This window comes from Pantherophis guttatus, chromosome 3 (assembly GCF_059756535.1).
Source record: "Pantherophis guttatus breed Tessera chromosome 3, ASM5975653v1, whole genome shotgun sequence".
Classification (NCBI taxonomy): Eukaryota; Metazoa; Chordata; class Lepidosauria; order Squamata; family Colubridae; genus Pantherophis; species Pantherophis guttatus.
Genome location: NC_142065.1, coordinates 21,594,614 through 21,615,578, shown reverse-complemented (window position 1 = coordinate 21,615,578; position 20,965 = coordinate 21,594,614). Strand labels below are relative to the sequence as shown.

The following is a 20,965-nucleotide window of genomic DNA, read 5'->3' as shown; positions in this document are numbered from 1 at the left end:
GTCAAGAATGTATTTCCTAGAGCTGGTGTTTTAGAGCTTAAAAGCCAAAGCAAGGTTGCATCACATCCTTAAAACTCTCTATAGATTAGGCAGATCAAGATAAACAAGTTGTATAAAACGATGGTATACTCGTGAAAGAAAAATAACCCAGCAAAGAAATCCAAATGGGAAATTTCTTTGGTATTTTATACTTGGCACAAAAAAGGACTCCAAGTTGTGGTGTGCTTTCTAGGTATCTAGACAAACAATTGAGGATTAGTGGTGAAAATGATTATGAAGTGTATTCAAGGACTGACATTAAAGGATAATTTGAAGTGAAACTGAAAACTGATTCATAAAGTAAAAGTTTATGCTTAACTTTGAGGAATTAGATTAGTTGCAACTAGAAAATTATTTTTGTACTTATCTCTACTACTATCCAATTCAGCTGCTTTTCATCATTTCCTTTATTTCACTTCTCTGAATCAAGCTTAGGAAAATATAGACAAAAAGTTTCCATGCGTAGATACATATATTGCAAATGTACTCTTATCAGTCCTACTTTCCATGCCCAATTATAAATTTGGACATTGGGACCAATCCTCAAGAAACCAAAATCAAATTGTTAGCTGGCAATTACAATAGTTTTATTAATTTTTATCAGTTCTTTAAGAACCTTATTTGATGGAATGTGGATAAACCTACATATGCCTGAAAATTATGCACTTTCAATTTGTACCATGTGAGTTACATAGACTGATCTGCAGTTTAAATTTTACAAGGGATGAAGAAACTACAACATATATTGGGCAAAAGAGTAAAAAGATGTTGTGGCTTCTTCTGGCAACAAAAAATTTAGAGAAATACTGTATTTTTCGGAGTGTAAGTCGCACTTTAGTTTTTGGGGAGGAAAATAAGAAAAAAGCTGATTGGTGGGTCCATCGGCCTCTTGGAATACCCCCAATCAGCTGTTCCCAGAGGTGAATTTTAGCAACAGGTTTGTTGGTTGTGAGCTCTGTGCCTTGCTTTTTTTTCTGCCTCTGAAACTTCTGAAACTGTTTCAGAAAAAAACTTTTTTTTTTTTTTGCCTCTGAAAGCCTCCGAAACAGAGCTTCAGAAAAAAAGGCTTTTTTTCTGAAGCTCTTGTTTGGAAGCTTTTTTTCTGAAGCTTCTTTCAGAGGCTTTTATTCTGAAGGACTATCTGTATTCTGTTCAATCTCCTTTCTTTGGTATTGGTATATAGATTAACCTCTTCTGATCTGTTGGTTATTGTGTCATTCTGCAGATTTGTTAGCATAGTTTGGTTAGAACCTTTACTGATTCTTCTTTTGTTGCTTGCCATATTATTTTAAATAAAAGCCTTTCAGAGGCTTTTTTTCCCTGAAACTTTGTTTCTGAGGCTTTTTTTCTGAAGCTTCTTTCAGAGGCTTTTTTCAGCCTCTGAAATCTCCCTTTGCAAGGCTGGGCAGGGCTACATTCGGAGTATAAGACGCACCCAGATTTTCACCCTCTTTTTTTGGGGGAAAAGTGCTCTTACACTCTGAAAAATACAGTAACATCTAAATGCAGAATACACAATGATAATCCTCAGTAGAAAAAAAAATTACATTTTTGGAGGGAAAAACCGTATTGTAGCACAAATAAAAAGAAGCTCTGGAATTTTTTGAAAATTTGATAGCTGCTAGAATGAATAAATCAGTAAGTCCTACATTCTTTAACCAATTAAATTACTCTTCATCACACATTTCTATGCTTAACCGATTAACTTAGTATCTCACATTCCCTATGAATATAATTATGCCATCTTGTGATTTTTACCATGAGTTGAATGACTGGATAGATCTGCAAAACTTCCACTGTAAAACCATAAAAGCAGTTTCCAAATCAAGTTGAGATGATTCATTTACTTAAAAAAACTTTTTGTTACTTGTATGGATGGGAAAGAATCTAAAATAAATCAGTTTTAAATCTGTACACTGTACAGTAAAATGCTGCATAGAACATTGTGGAATAGAATGCACACTCCAGCTAAAGTTAAATATTTTAGCTTTAACATTCATTTCAGAGTTTCAAACGCAGGTTCAGCTCTCTTCTGTAGACGTTGTTTAGTTTTTTAAAAAATGCTTAATTGTTGACTGCATTGTGTTTTGAGTTTACATACTTTCTAGTTCAATGAAAATATGGCTTTGGTGCATCTAAAAATAGAGCAAAGATATGACAAAGCTACAACTAAAAAGCTACTTTACATTCTCACTAGAAGCTGTGCCCACACCAGATGATTTTCATCCGTTTTCCATTGCAGCAGCCTCCTTGTTGCACTTTGATGTTATTGTTTTTTTAATTTTTAAAAAAACCCTGTGAATCTATGCAGAGCAATAGTCATGCTTCTGTTTGAAAGAAGAATAAAAACAATGTTGCATACGTAGATCTGTTCCCTTTCATTTAAGGGAGGGAGGTTCAATGCTTGAGTATTCGAAGTTTTAAATTTTGTTTCTGGCTATGCATTGTGACCGTTCGAGAAACCTAATTCATTGTTGTTGTTTTTTGTTGAGTTGGCAATTGTAAAATTCATCCAACGTCTATAACATGCATTCATGTACACAACCATACTTTAGTTCAATAAAAGTTTTTGGACCTTTTCCCCCCAATTGTCATTTCTAGTCCATGTATGCATCCTTAGTCACTTCAGTAATCTACGTCAGGCACTTGCAAGGTTACATGAGAACGGTATGATCTTTGGACAAAAGGAAGAGTTTTTTTCTTTGATGTTTACAATGAGAGGTGCTGAGTGGCTTACATAAAATTGTCAGCTGGATGCCAGTGCATTGTTCCTGGTGTTGAACTGGTGCCTTGAGATGATCAGTTGAGGAAACAAAAGGCAAGCAGGACAAGAGAAGAATCTTAGAAGTCAGATACGGATGGGTTCTGCAAAAGTTGCCTCATAAATCTCATCTTCTATGTCTGACTTCTGGCAGGGAGTCCAGAAAACTCTTTCCTGATAATTTCATTAACTGGGAAGGAAAAGAGAGACAGAGAGAGAGAGAGAAAGAAACACAAAAGCAGAAACGTTACTGTGCAGAAAATGCGAAAGAATCTAATATAAAGCCACCTGTGTGGTGGCTGTTGAAAAGCTGGCATTCAATAATGGGTTAAGACTATGACCAATCTGGCAAAGACAAGTCCCAACTGCTGGAGTGCAGCCATGAAGCCTGCTAGATGGTCTTCAGTCCATCATTATCGTTCAGCCTCAAGTAGCTTGCAAACTGTAAAGAAGATGGAAAGAAAAGGGGACAAAATATATATATATACTTTTCTGGATTCCTGGAAGGAATGGGAGTTTTCATTTCTGGTTTATTTAAAGTAATGTAATATAATAATGCAACACTTCACTGACTTTTATAAATACAGGATCGACACAGATGTAATGCACTTTGATTACTGAATCCTGTCCAGATTGCAGAGGGAACACTCTTGCAAGCTCATTCTCATTTTTCATGTTTTGTACCAACTATGGATCATTCAAATCATATTCTGCAGTGCCAGTCAGATTGTGACTTGCTAAAATATGGTCCTGTTAACTGTATTACTCAGTTAGGTGAGAAGAGTTCCAGGCAGTGTACAAAATACCCTCAATACATTTATATTCTCCACTGTTTAATGAACATATTGGTGATTTCTCACAGTAAAACTCTGCTTGCTAATGTATAGTCTACGTGCCTATATATTGCTCAAATTTTCTTCACTAAAACTCAATGAAGCTGTTACAGGCAGACAGTCTTGGCATAATGTTTATGAGGTTGCAAATCTTTGGAAGTGACTAAACAATCCATTTTGCTATATATTGGAGACAAAGCACCATGTTGTGCAATCACCTGTAGAATATGCTATTGTTAAAAAAAAAGGCAACTTTTTTGTCTTGTCTTGTCTTGTCTAGTCTATTGCTTCTATTCTTCCCTTGTGTATTCAACCAAATATGTATTGAGAGGGGCTGCTTTGGTATAAAATCATCAAGGGTTCAAAATTAGAGAAAGAAACATGCATTATCCTGATGGCCCTACTCTTATAACTGCAAATACAAAGGTTTGGGAAATTCTAGTAATGAAAGTCAAAGTGCACAATTAAAAAATGGTTAACACTTAAATATAAAGAAGACCAGACTAATGACATCACATACAACAACCATCCTTAAACGTGACAGATATCCTGAAGTGGGAAATAGATTTGCTTTTTAGGACTGATTGACAACAATAAAGGAACGAGAAATGCATCTGATGGAGTGGTAGGTTTGCAGTGAAAGCCTTAGAAAGGATATTTAGATGCCATGATGCATCTATATCTACAAAGGTCAGAATGCAGTGATATTCTCTCCGACACTGTATGAAAGCAGAAGTTGGACTTTGAAGAAGCAGATCAAAGGAATACTGTATTGAAGCTTTTGAGCTCTGGTGTTGGAGAAAGCTCCTAGGAATACTATGGATAACTAAGAAAATAAAAAACTGGATCATAAAATGAATCAATCCAGAGATTTCATTTAAGGCAAAATGACCAGGTTCAATTTATTATATTCTGGATGCTTGTTTAAATCCAGTTCCTCTGATGACTCCAAAATGCTGGGAAAAGTGGAAGGAAAAAGAAACAATGTCCGGCAGAAAGATGGATGGATTTAATGACAGTGGTGATGGGAGACCAGATGGGCAACAGGTCATCCTGGAGAAGATCTATTTATATGGTCACTAAGAGCTGACAGAGCTGGGCCATAATTACTGTTGTTATTGTTACTAATTTAAGTTGCAATCTGCATTTCTGAGCAAAATTTTGGTCATTATGTAACAGTTACTGTGCTGGGCAAAAAAAAAAAAAATGCAGCCAGAATCCAACCAAACTGTTTCAGAATAATGAGGTCAGCTCTTAAAGGAAGAAAGGTGGTACAGGTAATCCTTGACTTACGACCACAATTGAACCTAACATTTCTGTTGCTAAGTGAGACAGTTGTTAAGTGAATTTTGCTCCATTTTACAACCTTACTTGCCACAATTATTAAGCGAATTGCTGCAGTTGTTAAATTAATCTCGCTTTGCTTGTCAGAAGGTTGCAAAAGGGAATTACATGATCCTGGAGCACTGCAACCATCATAAATATGAGCCACTTGCCAAGCATCTGAGTTTTGATCACGTGACCATGGGGATAGTTAACTGTGAAAAACGATCCTAAGTCACTTTGAATGGTTGATGTAAATAAACAGCTGTAAATCGAGGACTATCTGTATGTGAGGCTGATCTGGGCTGACAAAATTATGAATAAAGTGGAAGGCAACATGGTGAGATTATAAATGCTATAAATCAGGATTGTTCAAAGGTAATAGCTGTATTTCCCCAGGGCTCTTATTTAAACCATGGAGCTACTTCCAGAAAATACTGTGATTGATGCCGATTGGGATAGCTCTAGAAAAGTGATTACCGTATTTTTCAGAGTATAAGACACACTTTTTTCCCTCCTAAAAGAGGCTGAAAATTTGGGTGCCTCTTATACTCCAAATGTAGCTTTTTCGAAGCTTTTTTTCAGCCCTACCAAGGTGCTAGCGAGTGATCTACCTCTGACTCTCAGCTGTGCTTTAGAAGCTTTTTCAGTGAAGCGATCTTCCCTGCTTTGCCTGCTCCCTCCGACTCTCAGCTGTGAAGCTTTTTTTCAGCCCTAACAAGGCACTAGCGAGTGAAGTGCTTTCCCTGCTCCCTCTGACTCTCAGCTGTGAAGCTTTTTTTCAGCCCTAATGAGGTACTAGCAGTGAAGTGATCTCAGTGGTTTGCCTGCTTTTCTCATTGCTTCTCTCTCCAAAGATCAGCTGTGCTTTAGAAGCTATTTTTTATCCCCAAGCAAGGGATAAAAAACAGCAAACTAATGTGCTGAAGCTGACCAGACTAAGGACACTAGACAGATGAATACCTGGTAGGCAGATTTTTTTTTCCTATTTTCCTCCCCCAAAATTAAGCTTATACTTATACTCTGGTGCGTCTGATACTCTGAAAAATACGGCAGATACTTTAAATTAGATACTTTAAGTGATTTAGATACATTAAAACTAGATAAGTTTTAATGGCTGTTAGTTATTATGATTATACATTAGACCTACGGTATGGTCCTGAATACCAGTTGTTGAGAAAAAAGGTGGAAAGAGCTATTTGTAGGGAGTGCTTTGTTACTCTGATAAAGGTTCAGATGAAGCACCTTTCAAAACTGTTTCGCCAAGCAATACAGCCCCTTCGTTTCTAAGAGAAAAATGAAATTGTTGTGTTGTTGCTGTTCTCCTAATTCTCTCTACCTCCTCCCCAGCTTTCTCTGACCTTTTCCGTCATGTCCAGAACGCTCTGTACCACTTTCTATTCCAGAATAATAAATTCTAGAATACAATACATTGGCTCTGTAAGGGGCAGGGACATTTTGGCATATTTTGGGAATGTCACAGTGGAGACTGGAATGTTCTGGAATCAGACCGTGAGGTTGTGAACATTCTGGTCTCAGCAAGCATGAAAATTAACTGATAGGATCATTGGTATGTCAAGATGGGCTTACATCAGAGATGGGCAACTATGCAGTGGTGAAATCCATTTTTTTTTACTACCGGTTCTGTGGGCGTGGCTTGATTTGGTGTGGCTTGGTGGGCGTGGCTTGGGGGCATGGCAGGGGAAGGACACTGCAAATCTCAATTCCCACCCCACTCCAGGGGAAGGATACTGCAAAATCCCCATTCCCTCCCCACTCCTGGGGAAAGAATATTGCAAAATCTCCATTCCCAACCCACTCTGGTTCTCCGAACTGCTCAAAATTTCTGCTACCGGTTCTCTAGAACCTGTCAGAACCTGCTGGATTTCACCCCTGCAACTATGACTTTACGGCCTATGGACTTCAACTCCCAGAATTCCTGAGTCAGCTGCCTCAGGAATTCTGGGAGTTGAAGTCCACTAGTCATAAAGTTGGCTGGTTTGGGAATTCTGAGAATTTAAGTCCACCAGTCATAAAGTTGCCATAGTTGCCCACCCCTGACTTAGATATCTCTGTGGTGGAATTTGAAGCAATCATATGAAGGAACAATGGCCATACAAAATTCTCCCTATAATAGTGTGACCACATTTGGGTCAGTCTGGTGGCTCAAAAGCTCTACTTGCTTCAAACACAGGTATTCCTTGACTGTAACCGAGCTCAAAATTATGGTCACAATTCATGCTGGTCGGTAAGTGGGTTACCACATGAGGTTTCTGCAACCTTTTTGCAGTGGTTGCTCAGTGAATCACTGCGGATGTTAAGCAACTGTAGCAGTCGTTAAACAAATCCATTGTTTTTAATGGTTGTTTCTTTCGACAGAAATAGGAAGAGCGAGCCAGTTTCTAGCAAAAAAAAATCATTGTAAATTGTGGTCATGTGACTGCTGGACAGTGCAAACGGCTGCAAACACAGGTCACAAAATGTGATTGTGTGAACACAGGGGAAAGGTCAGAACTTTGAATCTGGATTGCAAATAGCCCTGAGGAGGTCAGTCGTAACTCCAAACAATTGCTAAGCAACTGGTTGTATTTTGAGGATTACCTGGACTTAATCTGGGCAGGTCATAACACACACTTTCAAGTTGTAATGGTTATTAAGAACATTGCTTGTTCTATAGATTTTGTAATTGTTCAATACATTACTTATTACCTGTTGTACTGTACATAGAGAGAGGGAAATATATAGAGGATGCAAACCAGGATTGAGCCTTCTCAATTAAAACCAACAACAATCCTGAAAACTACAGATCTAACACAACAATGCACTTTTGAAGATTTTAACCGTGGTTGAAAATGTATATGGAAAAAAATATTTTTAAAAAATTGATGAACTCAAAAATATTCCAAGCTTTTCTTTTGCAACTACCTGGGGGCGGGGGGAGGGGGAAAGAAGAGAAGCATTTTAGACCGTGTTCTTATCCATACTTGTTGATGGGACTGTGTAATTCATATACAAGATTGTTCCTCAAACATCGTCAATACATCTTATCACACTTGGGGTTATGTTGCTAAGTGCTCTAAGCATTTCATCAATATGCAGGTTGTGTGTGTCTTCAGTTATACTTAAGACATCTAATTAATTGTGGTTTTTTTAAAATAAGGCTAGGCCTTAATTGAAATTGCTGGCTTCTAAAGTCTTAAAGGATACGCGGTGGCTTGGTGGCTAAGACGTTGAGCTTGTCAATCAGAAAGGTCAGCAGTTCGGTGGTTCGAATCCCTAGTGCCGTGTAACGGGGTGAGCTCCCGTTACTTGCCCCAGCTTCTGCCAATTTAGCAGTTCGAAAGCATGTAAAAATGCAAGTAGAAAAATAGGGATCACCTTGGTGGGAGGGTAACAGCGTTCTGTGCGCCTTCGGCATCTAGTCATGCTGGCCACATGACTACGGAATCGTCATCAGACAGACAACGCTGGCTCTTCAGCTTAGAAACGGAGATGAGCACCGCCCCTAGAGTCGGGAACGACCAGCTCGTATGTGCAAAGGGAATCTTTACCTTTTAAAAGCTTGCAATGTTCTGGAATTGCCAGCAGGGGGTGATATGAATCTATTTTCAGGAGAAACCCTGAAGACTGAAGTATATATAGGGTACCTTTTTTCTCTCTTTTTAAAGAGGTTTCCTGTTTTCTTTACCCAGGAAATGAGAAGAGCAGATCTTTAATGGAAAGTTTTTGGTCTTTTGAAATGCTAAAAATAGCATTTAGGTAAAAAAAATAAAAAAGGTGAGCACAGCAACCTTAAGGAGGTAATGGTGGGTCATTTCCTTTGTGTAAACAAGTAGGATGACATTACAAGCTGTTTTATTTATCAGCACATTTGTGTTCACAGGGTTAAGTACCGAGAATGAAAAAAAAAAAAAAGCTCTATGCATTGTAAGGACGTTTCCTTTTTATTTAAAGACATCAACCTGTTTGGAAATGTGACATTTTTTCCTGTTCGAAAGCAGCGGGACAGCCAAAACGGCAGTGGCTGGCACTGAGGGAAGTGTTCATTTATATGTACTGAGAAGCAGCAGAGGCAAAATAGATCAGGATCTGAATCAGGGAAAGCTCTCTGAATTAATTGTATTGAGCTTAATGAGCCAAAAATCTCATGGTACAGGCAGTCCCCAACTTACAACAGTAAGTAACTTTGTTCAAAGTTACAATGGTACTGACTTATGAACGTTTTTCACCAGGGGTGAAATCCAGCAGGTTCTGACAGGTTCTGGAGAACAGGAAGCATAAATTTTGAGCAGTTCGGAGAACTGGTAGCGGAATTTTTGAGTAGTTTGGAGAACCGGCAAATGCCACCTCTGGATTGTCCCAGAGTGGGGTGGGAACGGAGATTTTGCAGTATCCTTCCCCTGGAGTAGGGTGGGAATGGAGATTTTGTAGTATCCTTCCCTTACCACATCCACCAAGCCACGCCTACCAAACCACACCATGCCCACCAAGCCATGCCCACAGAACCGGTAGTAAAAGAATTTGGATTTCACCACTGTGTTTCACCCTTATGACCGTTATGGCAGTATTCCCATGGGGGTCAGGTGACCAAAATTCAGACACTTGGCCACTGGTTCATATTTATGGCGGTTGCAGTGTCCCAGGGTCATGTGATCCCCTTTTGTGACCTTCTGACGAGCAAAGTCAATGGGAAATGAAACAAACAAAATGTTCAAAAGTTATATTTATGTAGTTACTTACCAAGCACATCTAAATTAAGTCAAAATGGCGCCACCATAGATGCTATATATAATGTGCTATATAAACTCTGCCTGTTATTTTTTTTAACAGGCATTGTGTATGAAAAAGAGGCAGAATTTCAATTGTACTGCAGTCGGCACCCTTTTGGTTTTCTTTTATTATTTTTTTACCTTATCCTATGAACACCTTCTGAGTCTTGAAAAGTTATTAGCCTGCAAAAACTAGAGCATCAGAACATGATGGTCTTCAGAGAGGCTGGTGGCAGGCATTTCCACAGTGGGGGCAGAGAATCAGAATGGGAAAACATGTTCATTTCAAGAGGCAAGATTTCCGTCAATCGTTTTTGTCAAGCTCTCAACTTCCGTTTACTGAACTTGAGAATATGTTAAAAGAAAAAAAGTTTGCTTTAAAGATTGCAGCTTGGAAAACAGGTTCCTGTCTGCATTTGTGTTTGCAATGTTGCCTGATGCACTTCGGTTTCCACAAATTTCCTGTAAGATTTTTTTAATATGGATAGTTCGCTAAAAAAAATATATATACCGTGTTTCCCTGAAAATAAGACCCTGTCTTATATTTTTTTGAACCCCGAAATAAACGCTTGGCCTTATTTTCAGGGAGGTCTTATTATTTTGGGGCATCTGGAGCAAGATGGGGCTCCTCTTGCCATCTTACCTGATTTCCAGCTCTCTGTTTAAATATTTTCGGGGAGGGCTTATTTTCAGGGGGAGGCTTATTTTAGCGCATGCGCTCAAAAACCCAATTGGGCTCATTATCAGGTGATGTCTTATTTTCGGGAAAACAGGGTACTTTTCTACAAATTGGCAAATTGCATTGGAAAAGTCTCACTCTTATGAGATGTATGACTATATAAGATACTGTGTTTCCCTGAAAATAAGACCCTGTCTTATATTGTTTTTGACTCCTGAAATAAGCACTTGGTCTTATTGCCATGTGCTCAAAATTGGGCTTATTATCAGGGGATATCTTATTTTGGGGGAAACAGGATAGATAGATAGATAGATAGATAGATAGATAGATAGATAGATAGATAGATAGATAGATAGATAGATAGATAGATAGATAGATATAATAGATAATAGAGATAATAGATGGACGGACGGACAGATAGACAGACGCTAGAGAATCCATTAAAGAAGCCAGTGCTGGTGTAATTAATGTTGGTGCTGTTATAAACTCAGAATCCAGTCCTAGAAATGCAGATTATCTTAGGCTACAAACAAAAGTTTGTTTTGTTTTTTGACTTTAAGTAAAAACTTTCCGCAAGAGAAGCTTGTATTTATTTGGTGACTACATGAGGATGACCTTCATGTAGTTTTCTTGGCCATAATACAGAAACAAGATTTTTCATTTCCTCCTCTCGATACTGTACTGTATTTTTTTAGATTTCCCAGTGGGACTTCTTGGTGGTCTCTGAACCAAATATTAACTACGTCTGACCCAATTTAGGACTTTCTGAGATCCGATTAATCAGATTGCTTATCATTGCTTCTTATCCTGCCTTCAGGTGCTTTGGAGAATAGCTTGACTCCTTCTTCTTGTGGTAACCCCTGAGATATTGGAACACTGCTATCATGTCACTTCTACTCCTTCTTTTCATTAAACTAGACATATCCAGTTCCTGCAACCGTTCTTTACATGTTTTATCCTTGAGTCCCCTAATCATCTTCGTTGCTCTTCTCTGCACTCTTTCTAGAGTCTCCACATCTTTTTTACATCGTGGCGACCAAAACTGGATGCAGTATTCCAAGTGTGGCTTTACCAAGGCATTATAAAGTGGTACTAATACTTCACGTGATCTTGATTCTAATCCCTTTGTTTATGCAGCCTAGAACTGTGTTGGCTTTTTTTGGCAACTGCCGCACAATGCTGGTTCATATTTTGTTTTAGCACTAATTGTGAATGCCGCCTCTAAGTCAACTACATTTCTATTTGTGTGGTTTTTCAGGGTGTGTGTGAGAAATCTTGCTGTTTTTTAACCTGCTGCGCATTCATGTCAGTCTCTCCTGTCTCAGTGGTCTTAATATCAGATAAGGGTAAACAACTGCTCCAGACTCACTTTTTCCAATCCGTTCATATTTGTATGTACTTTTTGATGATTGCACAGCTGATATCTAGAGTTTATTATGACTCATTCTGCTTTTGCAACAGAGGGGAATGGGGAGATGGTGGTAAATAGTCCAAAAATTCCTGAGGCCTGAATACTGTGCTTTGATTCTTGTAAATATCTAATAAAAATGTGCCCTCTTGTAGCCAAATGGCTGGGAAGACATCCAAAAGATTAAGATAATCAGAGGTTTAGATAATGGGGAGTGCTTGTGTACATAGAATTACATTGTTGTGGGCAACAGATTCTGAAAGTGGAGGTGTACCGTGTACCCAAGAACAGCCTATGTACTACAATACATCCACAGACACACAATTCAATCCCTGTGCCCTGCATTTGTTTTGGCATTTGAATTAAAGCTGCATTTACTTTTAGACGGAATACTTTCTGATGGAATAACCGATATGGCTTCAACCACCACCCTGGAGAATAACCTTAATCTCTTCAACACAAGATACTGGGAGCTTATATATTACAGGTTGTCCTTGACTTACGGCCACAATTGAGCCCAACATTTCTGTTGCTGAGTGAGACATTTGTTAAGTGAGCTTTGCCCCATTTTACGACATTTCTTGCTACAGTTGTTCTAAGTGAATCACTGCATTATTAGTAACATGGTTAAGTGAATTTGGCTTTCCCATTGACTTTGCTTGTCAGAGGTTGCAGAAGGTGATCACATGACTCCAGGGCACTGCCACCACCATCATACATATGAGTCAATTTCCAAGCGCCTGAATTTTGATCACATGACCATAGGATTGATGCAATGGTTGTTAAGTGTGAAAAATGGTCATAGGTTCCTTTTTTTCATTGATGTTTTAACTTCAGACGGTCATTAAATGAATTGCTGTAAACTGAGGACTATCTATATTACCTCATTGTGATAATAGAGTTTCTCTTGAGTCGCCATGGGCGAATAGGTGGCAATATAAATTCAACAGTTTTTTCCCGAACGCCATCACTCTGCTAAACAAATAATTTCCTGTCAAACTATTCACTAAGGCTGCATTACTATTAGTCTTCTCACTGTTCCCATCACCCATCTCCTCCCACTTATGACTGTATGACTGTAACTTTGTTGCTTGTATCCTTACGATTTATATTGATATTGTTTTCTGATTGCTTATTTGTACCCTATGACTATCACTAAGTGTTGTACCTTATGATTCTTGATGAATGTATCTTTTCTTTTTATGTACACTGAAAGCATATGCACCAAAGACAAATTTGTTGTGTGTCCAATCACACTTGCCCAATAAAGAATTCTATTCTATTCTATTCTATTCTATTCTATTCTATTCTATTCTATTCTATTCTATTCTATTCTATTCTATTCTATTCTATTCTACTCTACTCTACTCTACTCTACTCTACTCTACTCTACTCTACTCTACTCTACTCTACTCTACTAATAAATAAATAAATAAATCTGGCTGACTTCCAGATATCTTGACCTCAGTTCCCAGAATTCTACAGCCAGATACCAATTGCATAGATTTCTGGGAAATGAAGCCCATGGCTGTGAGATTGAGAAAGAGAATTGGTAGATTTCATCCTAATCAATTATTACTGCAGGGACAGAACACAAGAGCTAAGGGTCTGCCTGACCCTGGGCTCTTTTTCTCACCATCGCTAATCAGATATCGTCGTTTCCCTAAAATCTTCCTGTGGTGTAGTTACCTCCCACCTTACAATAGATATTCAAAGGTATTTCACTACGAGTTATGCAAGTGTAGATCTCCTGCTCTATAAATCTTCAATAAAAATAGAAAGTCAAAAGATGGCTTGGGTTGCTAAGTGGGTGCCAACTTAGACAATATGCACTAATTCATTCCCAATCCAGAACAATTTTTCCTTTCCTCTGTTAATAGTAGCAATCAGGCTTTACTTTGTCATGTACCCTAAAATAAACTACGATAAACCCAGATTTTTTAAGGAGAGCCTGAGAGACAGATACAATAATGGTAGCCAGATATGAATCTACCATTCACTGGAAGAGAGGATATTTATTGTTATTGTTCACTCACTAAGTCATGTCTGACTCTTCGTGCCCCCACAGACCATAACATACCAGCACCCGCCCCCCGCTGTCCTCCAATGGCTCCCTTAGTTTGTCCAAATTCATGTTCATTGCTTCAATGATCTAACCATCTCATCCTCTACAATGTCCTTCTCCTGTTGCCTTTAATCTTTCCCAGCATTGGGGTCTTTTCCAATAAGTCCTCTCTTCTCATTTGGTGCCTGTATTTGAGCTGCAGCTTCAGTATCTGTCCTTCCAAAGAATAGTCAGGGTCAGTGGTGAAATTCAATTTTTTTTACTACTGGTTCTGTGGGCGTGGCTTGGTGGGCGTGGTGTGGTTTGGTGGGCGTGGCAGGGGAAGGATACTGCAAAATCCCCATTCCCTCCCCACTCCAGGGGACGGATATTGCAAAATCTCCATTCACTCCCAGGGGAAGGATATTGCAAAATCTCATTTCCCTCCCCACTCCTGGGGGAAGGATATTGCAAAATCTCCATTCCCACCCCACTCTGGGGCCAGCCAGAGGTGGAATTTGCCAATTCTCTGAACTGCTCCAGAACCTGTCAGAACCTGCTGGATTTCACCCCTGATCAGGGTTGAGTTCCTTTAAGATTGACTGATGTGATCTTGCAGTCCAAGGGACTCTCAAGAATCTTCTCTAACAGAGGGAATATCCTTTTATCAAAAAGAGATTAGAAAAGGGACATATCTTAAATGCTTAAAATGCAGAGAAACTGCAATGCAATGGTTATTTTACGATTTGGCTGCTCTTCTGAAAAATTATTGGAAGTATAATATGACTAACACTGGATTGAGTCAAAAGTTTGGGCTCATGGATTTATTAAGGCTGTGCTTTTACTTCCCCCTAAGATTTGATGTTATTTACTGTTGTTTTGGGGTCTTTAACACCTGACTTGGGAACTATAGCGCATGGCCACAAATTATAAGGTTGACTCAGCCTTCCATCCTTCTGAGGTCGGTAAAATGAAGACCCAGATTGTTGGGGGCAATATCCTGACTCTGTAAACCGCTTAGAGAGAGCTGTAAAAGCACTGTGAAGCAGTATATAAATCTAAGTGCTATTGCTATAAGAAATTGTAGATAGGGTTTCCAAATAAGTCAAAGATTATATTGGAATGGGTGTTATGTTAGTGTTGATTAATCAATAATTACTAAGAATTACTGATTTGTAGACCAACTGGGGAAAAATCAGAATTCTAGAACAAGATTAAGTCTCTAGTCTTTGACAAAAAAAAAAAAGAAGCTAATAGTCTTTTAAAAAGACATTCTTCTCTCTGATCTGTGCAAGAGAAATGCAGATAAGAGACCTGCAAAAGCAAATTCTTCTTCTAAGTACAGACTATCACAGAACATTACTGGTTTGTGTAAACATTATTTCAGTGTAGATATGGAAAGAGTCCAGTGCAGAAGAGAGGTGTGCTTAGGCGTTGCAAGAGAAGAATACGTTCATTTTTGCAACAGGCAATATGTAGGTGAAATATTAGACAAACTTCAGTTCCTAATGTCCCAAAGGTGCTTTTTCAAGAGAGCAGCTGGACTTTCTGGTTTTTCTTTGAAGACGTTTTGCTTCTCATTCATAAATGCATGGCACAACATAGGAGAACAAATCCATCAGAACTAGATTCAGCAGTTCATCTGCATTTAAAAGACAAAGGCCACTCTTTTGGAAACAGCAAAGTCCACATTTTGCATAGAGAGGACCACTGGTCTGAAAGAGGGGTCAAAGAGGCCCCTCTGTGTCAAAATTGAACAGACAGAGGGGATGGGTACAGCATCATCTATCTCCAGTCTACAACACAGTCCTTTCAACACACTCCTTTCAACATAGTCCTATTTGGACTCCACACACCTCCAAATAGGCTCCACACCTATTTGGACTACTCAGGTAAACCTGAGGACTCAGATAAACTTCCAGGTGGACTCAACGACTCTCTAAAATGCAAACTGACCAGCTGCCTGCAAGGAATATAAATCGTCCCATTCCCCGCCATCCAGCCAGAGCTGAAGAAGCTTCTTGGATGAGAAGTGAAATGTCTTCAAAGAAAAACCAGAAAGTCCACTTGCCTCTTGAAAAACCACCTTTGAGACAAACATTGTCTGGATGACTGAGAATCTCCATTCAGTTCCTAATCATTTAAAAACAAATACCACATTTCTTTTTTTAAAAAATTCAACCGTTTTGGAAGAAAACATGTAGCCATCATTCAACCCTACCCCAAATGCATTTTCCTTTCCCACCAAATATTAGATGTTTCTGCAATTAAATTTTCAACTGAGCAAGCAACCAAAAAAGACATTTTGCAGAAGACCAGCCAAGTCAAAGAAAGCTTAAGAAGAACTGAAGCTAGACAAAAGTCAGGAGGAAAAAAAAAAAGTAAATTACCTGGGACTTTGTTTGCTTGGATCAAAAAAGCACAGCCTTTCTGTTTCATATAATGTTTTGTATCCAGCTAAGGTGTGTATCTATCAGCTCTGAAAAAGATTTGCAAAACCATTTTTGAGAAAGTGTAACTTTTGACCCAGTGATGAGGTCAAATGTTACAAGCTTGCTTTCTGTTTCATATCACATGCTATTTTTCTGCACATGTCTAGACTAACAGACTAACCATTATCACAAATTGCTTGTGCTGCCCAGCAGGGATATAGTACCTGCTCCTAGTATTCTATTGCAGCAGGATGGAGTTACAACAAGAAGATACTAATTCAATACTAGATACTAGAATGCAAATAGTGCTCTGATGGAAACATGGCCCTCAAAAGAGGCCTCTCACCTCTAGACCTTTGGAAAACATCCATCAGAGTGAAGATCAATCAACAGATAAACTCTTGAAAAATTGCAAAATTTTTGGGATTGCAACTATTCTCCCCTTAAGTCTAGTAATTCTAGGAGGGGGGTGGGCATCTCATGTAAGGTATTTTTTAAACAGCTAGTTTGACTTCTTTTTTTGCTTGTGTTTCATTTGTTTGGACGGCACCTGCACCATCAGATCATGGTCCCTGGTGCCTTAAAAGGTTGTCAACTCCTGTAACAATGCAATGTGGTTTTCACAGTGGATTGGTGGAAAATGTGCGTGATTAAAACATAAGAATTATTTAGTTCGATAATAGGTATCTTCTACCAACGGTATTGGTATGAATGCCTAGCCTGGAAAACAATACAGTTTTCAGACGTTATGTACAGTAGTGCTTTGAAGACTGGGTCTTATACTGAATGGTATCCATCCACCAATGAACAGCATCTGGCAGGAGAACAGGTTACCTTCCTTCCCTGCATCCCACTCTGCATTCTTTCAATATCTGAAATATTCATAAAAGTAAACTGAGGCAGGGGTGGGCTCCTGGGGGTTTGGCAGGGTTCGGGCAATCCTCTAGCCAAGGATCACCGGGTTCGGCGAACCCCCAAATGCCACCCCTGGCTGGCCATGCCCACCCCACCCCGGCCCTCCCAGGAATCTCCATGTAGTACATTCATCATTCCAGGTAAGCGCAGGAGCCGCGTGGAGGGTCTGGGAGGGCAAAAAACGGGCCTACCAGAGGTTCCGGAAGTCTGGAAACGGGCCTGTTTCTGGCCTCCGGAGGGCCTCCATGGGGGCCTCTGGACCCTGGGGGAAGCTGTTTTCGTCCTCGAGGAAAGCCTCAGCAGCCTGGGGAGGGCGAACCCCCCCCGCTGTGGTTCAGGCGGCCGACTAGGCCACATCCACCTAGCAATGGGAAATATTGCAGCACTATAAAGAAAAACTATTGTCTGAATGATCTTGTAAAATTTGATACTTTAGTAAGGAGGATTGCACAGTGAAAGCCTTGTCTGACAGCCCTCTAAATCTCCTACTTTTGAAATAAATTTGGGGCAGCGTTGCATATTGCAAAAAATATGATCACTCAAAATGGCAACAGGTTATGGACCTTTCAGTTCAAGACTATTTCACTCAACTATTCCTTCCTTTAGACATCACTCCAGTGTCTGCTTTTGTATTACTGGAAGGAAAATAAAAATACACTGGATGCTGTCTTTGTTGAATAAATGTTTCCAAGAAACAAGAGGGAAATTTGCAATATACAATTTATTTGGCTGGAGTTGGACTTGACTTGTAGCAGTTATGTGGACATCTCTCTGCAGTTTTCTTAACAAAAACATTTGCAAGGTGTTTTTTTCAATTTTCCAGACTAGCTAAAGCACTGGAATTTCTTTATAGTTTCCCACCCAACTACTAACTGGATCTGAGCCTTTCAAGGTTTTTTCCTTCTTTTCTTGAGATCACTGCCACCTGCTGTGACAATTTGTATACAAGACTGCTTTTTGTAGGGTGCTTGCAGAGAGCTGGATTTTATAAGCCTTTCTTTTGGTCTTTGGAATGTAAAATGCAATATTATAAGAGTTCCGATTGTTGCTGGACCAAAACAGCACAATCATTTTGTGAAATTTTTGGAGTGTGTCCAACATACATCCTGAGAATTAGATGGCTGTACAGTAGGATGGTGGACACTCCTGATATTCTGTACATTTCTGTGTTCCCTGAGGATGGGCACCTGCACGAGTTCAAAAGCTCAGAAGACTAAGCCTCTGGTCCCGGTGACCAACCCAGATTGGATCCTGCACAAATAAAAAAACTCCATAGACTCTATACATCCTTGTCCCTTGTTCAGGTCCTCTCTCTTTGGCAGGGATAAGGATTTTGAAGTAAATTTAATCCAGACCATTTCTTCATTAATTTATTAATGTAGACCATTTCTTTTTTTAGAAGACCTCCAAGGTCCCTTCCAACTCTGTTATTCTATTCTGTTCTGTTCTGTTCTACTGTACTCTACTGTACTCTACCATAGTCTACTCTACTGTACTCTACTGTACTGTACCATATTCTACTCTAGTGTACTCTACTGTACTCTACTATACTCTAATGTACTGTACCATATTCTAGCCTATTGTACTCTATTGTACTCTACTGTACTCTACCGTATTCTACTCTACTGTACTCTACTGTACTCTACCATATTCTACTCTAATGTACTCTAGTGTACTCTACCGTATTCTACTCTACTGTACTCTACTGTACTCTACCATACTCTACTCTACTGTACTCTACTGTACTCTACTCTGTTCAACTTAATAATTCTTACTCTGTCTGGCAGCAGCCCTTTCCATAGAAAAAAACTTGTACATCATCTACTATCTTCTGAGCCCTTAAGTGGAGACATCAAGAATCCATATGTCAGCCTATAGGATAGACCAGGCAAGGAACCAAAGTCATGAAGGTTAAAATTACTATTATTATAAGGTTAGAGGAATAGTAACAAGAGTATAATGTGCTTTTCCCCCCCTTCCTCACTTTTATCTTCATGTGAATTAGGGAGAGGCTGTCTGAGGCATTTTCTTAAATTAATTTCTTGGAATGGGCTTAAGACATTCTTGTCTGATCACTGCCTTAGTAATGTATCTTCCTGCTGTCCTGCAAGGCCATTCTCTGTGCCCTTTTACACTAAATGGAGACCTTCTCTAGTAACAATTAGCCATAGTTCCTTCCTCAATGTTTTTAAGCAGATGGAACAGAAACAGGAATGGAAATAATTGCTGATGAAAAGAGGTCTTCTGAAGATCCACTAGCCTTGAGCTAGCCAGCTTTTTTTCTAATTTTCAATGCCCCATTTTAATTTGCCAATGAAATGGCAACACACTGTAATCATTCATGTCATACCTGAATTTGTAAGAGATTAGTGAAAAAGTCATTACACTCCGGATGGCCAGAGTACTTTCATATGGTTAATCAGTGAATGAAGGCTTCTTGCCCATGTGAGCTTAGTTTTCTGAAGACTAGAATGCAGCGGTATTATTGCAATATAAGATAAATGCAAACTGTATGTATAAATTTCAAATTTGAGGTAGAAATTGAAAAAAGTGACATTACCATCTAATTATATATGGGTTTCCATGGAATTAAGACCTATGGAGTTCAGCGAGGTTGAAATAACTATCTATTAATTAATGATGCAACTCTGGAATAATAGGCAAAAAATATAAACTAAAAACCACATTCCGTAGTTTAAACTAGGGATGCAATGAATTTAACCTTATCTGCTTTTTAAATCAAACTGATCTATTTTGCATTTCCAGATCAAAATACAATTAACATCTGAGGTGTGCAGTTTGTGATTGGCCCAGTTAACAGATAATTTGCACTTTCTCAGGAATTTCTACCAGGGAATATGCTAATACAGAATTAAATTTGGGGGGTGGGGAGGCTCCAGGATGGCCAGTGTGATTGATAACTTATTCCATGCACCCATGTTCACTTAATAACTCATTTTTGTATAGGAACTCACTGCAACTGTAATCACCTTCCTGTAATTTGCCTGCTGGAGTCTAAAGCAAATACTAAGTTCCTAGAAAAAGTCCACTATTGGCTTAGTTACAGAATAGAAGGCATGTTCTGAATCAATGGTTTTGCAGAGTTATAACTCTGGAGGCTGCTTGGCTTCTTGAAGTTAGAGTCTTCTTCAGTTCACTCTCTGATCTGCCTAGCAGACTCCCATGAAAAGGTTTAACATATCTGTCAGGCCTGAAAGCCATTTTTTCGTTGCATCTTCAGGCCTGCCACATTTACTACTGTGCGAAACTGGGAGGGGGGATTGTATGGAGCATGGGTGATATATAGTCATAATAACATTCCTTTCTCAGAAAGTCAAGGACAACTTGCCCTGCACCTGGAGGGTTGGAACTGTCAGGCATCTCCAGTCGGCACGATATTTGGATTGGGCCATGTGATGGACATGTGGGTGCTGGGCAGGGTCTTGAACTTTCCTTTGGGTGGGGAAAACCTGGAAGCTTTCAGATTCGGGTTTTCCCAGATGTGCCAATATGACATCTCTAATAAAATGGAACTTTGAGGAAACTCAAGCCTCAGAGTTTTCTTTCATTGGGGGTGTCTTTGGAACCCTGACATTATCTTTATTCTGTCAGGTTCCTCTATCTATCACAATGATTCTCAGATTGTCCTAGCCTTTCCCATATTAAATCCAAACTCTTAATTCAGGGGTGTCAAATTCGCAGCCCCTGGGCTGGACACATCATGTGCTGGATCCGCTCCTGCCTGGTTTAGCGAAGTGGAAA

General features: G+C 39.2%; 1 protein-coding gene across 7 annotated transcripts in view; it reads right to left on the bottom strand.

Annotated features, from left to right (window-relative positions):
• The window catches only part of NFATC2 (nuclear factor of activated T cells 2), a 199,774-nt gene that overhangs the window by 14,008 nt on the left and 164,801 nt on the right, over nt 1–20,965 (bottom strand). For 4 of the 7 annotated variants that reach the window (XM_060689619.2, XM_034433017.3, XM_087889095.1 and 1 more), the window contains exon 10: nt 602–2,990. The exons of 2 other annotated variants lie outside the window; for them this stretch is intronic. In XM_060689619.2, coding sequence (XP_060545602.2) covers nt 2,935–2,990 — 56 coding nt within the window. In that variant the 3' untranslated portion in view covers nt 602–2,934. Of the gene's footprint in view, nt 1–601; nt 2,991–16,246; nt 16,336–20,965 lie in introns of those variants that run through there. One more of the 7 variants, XM_034433016.3, reaches the window with a different exon arrangement.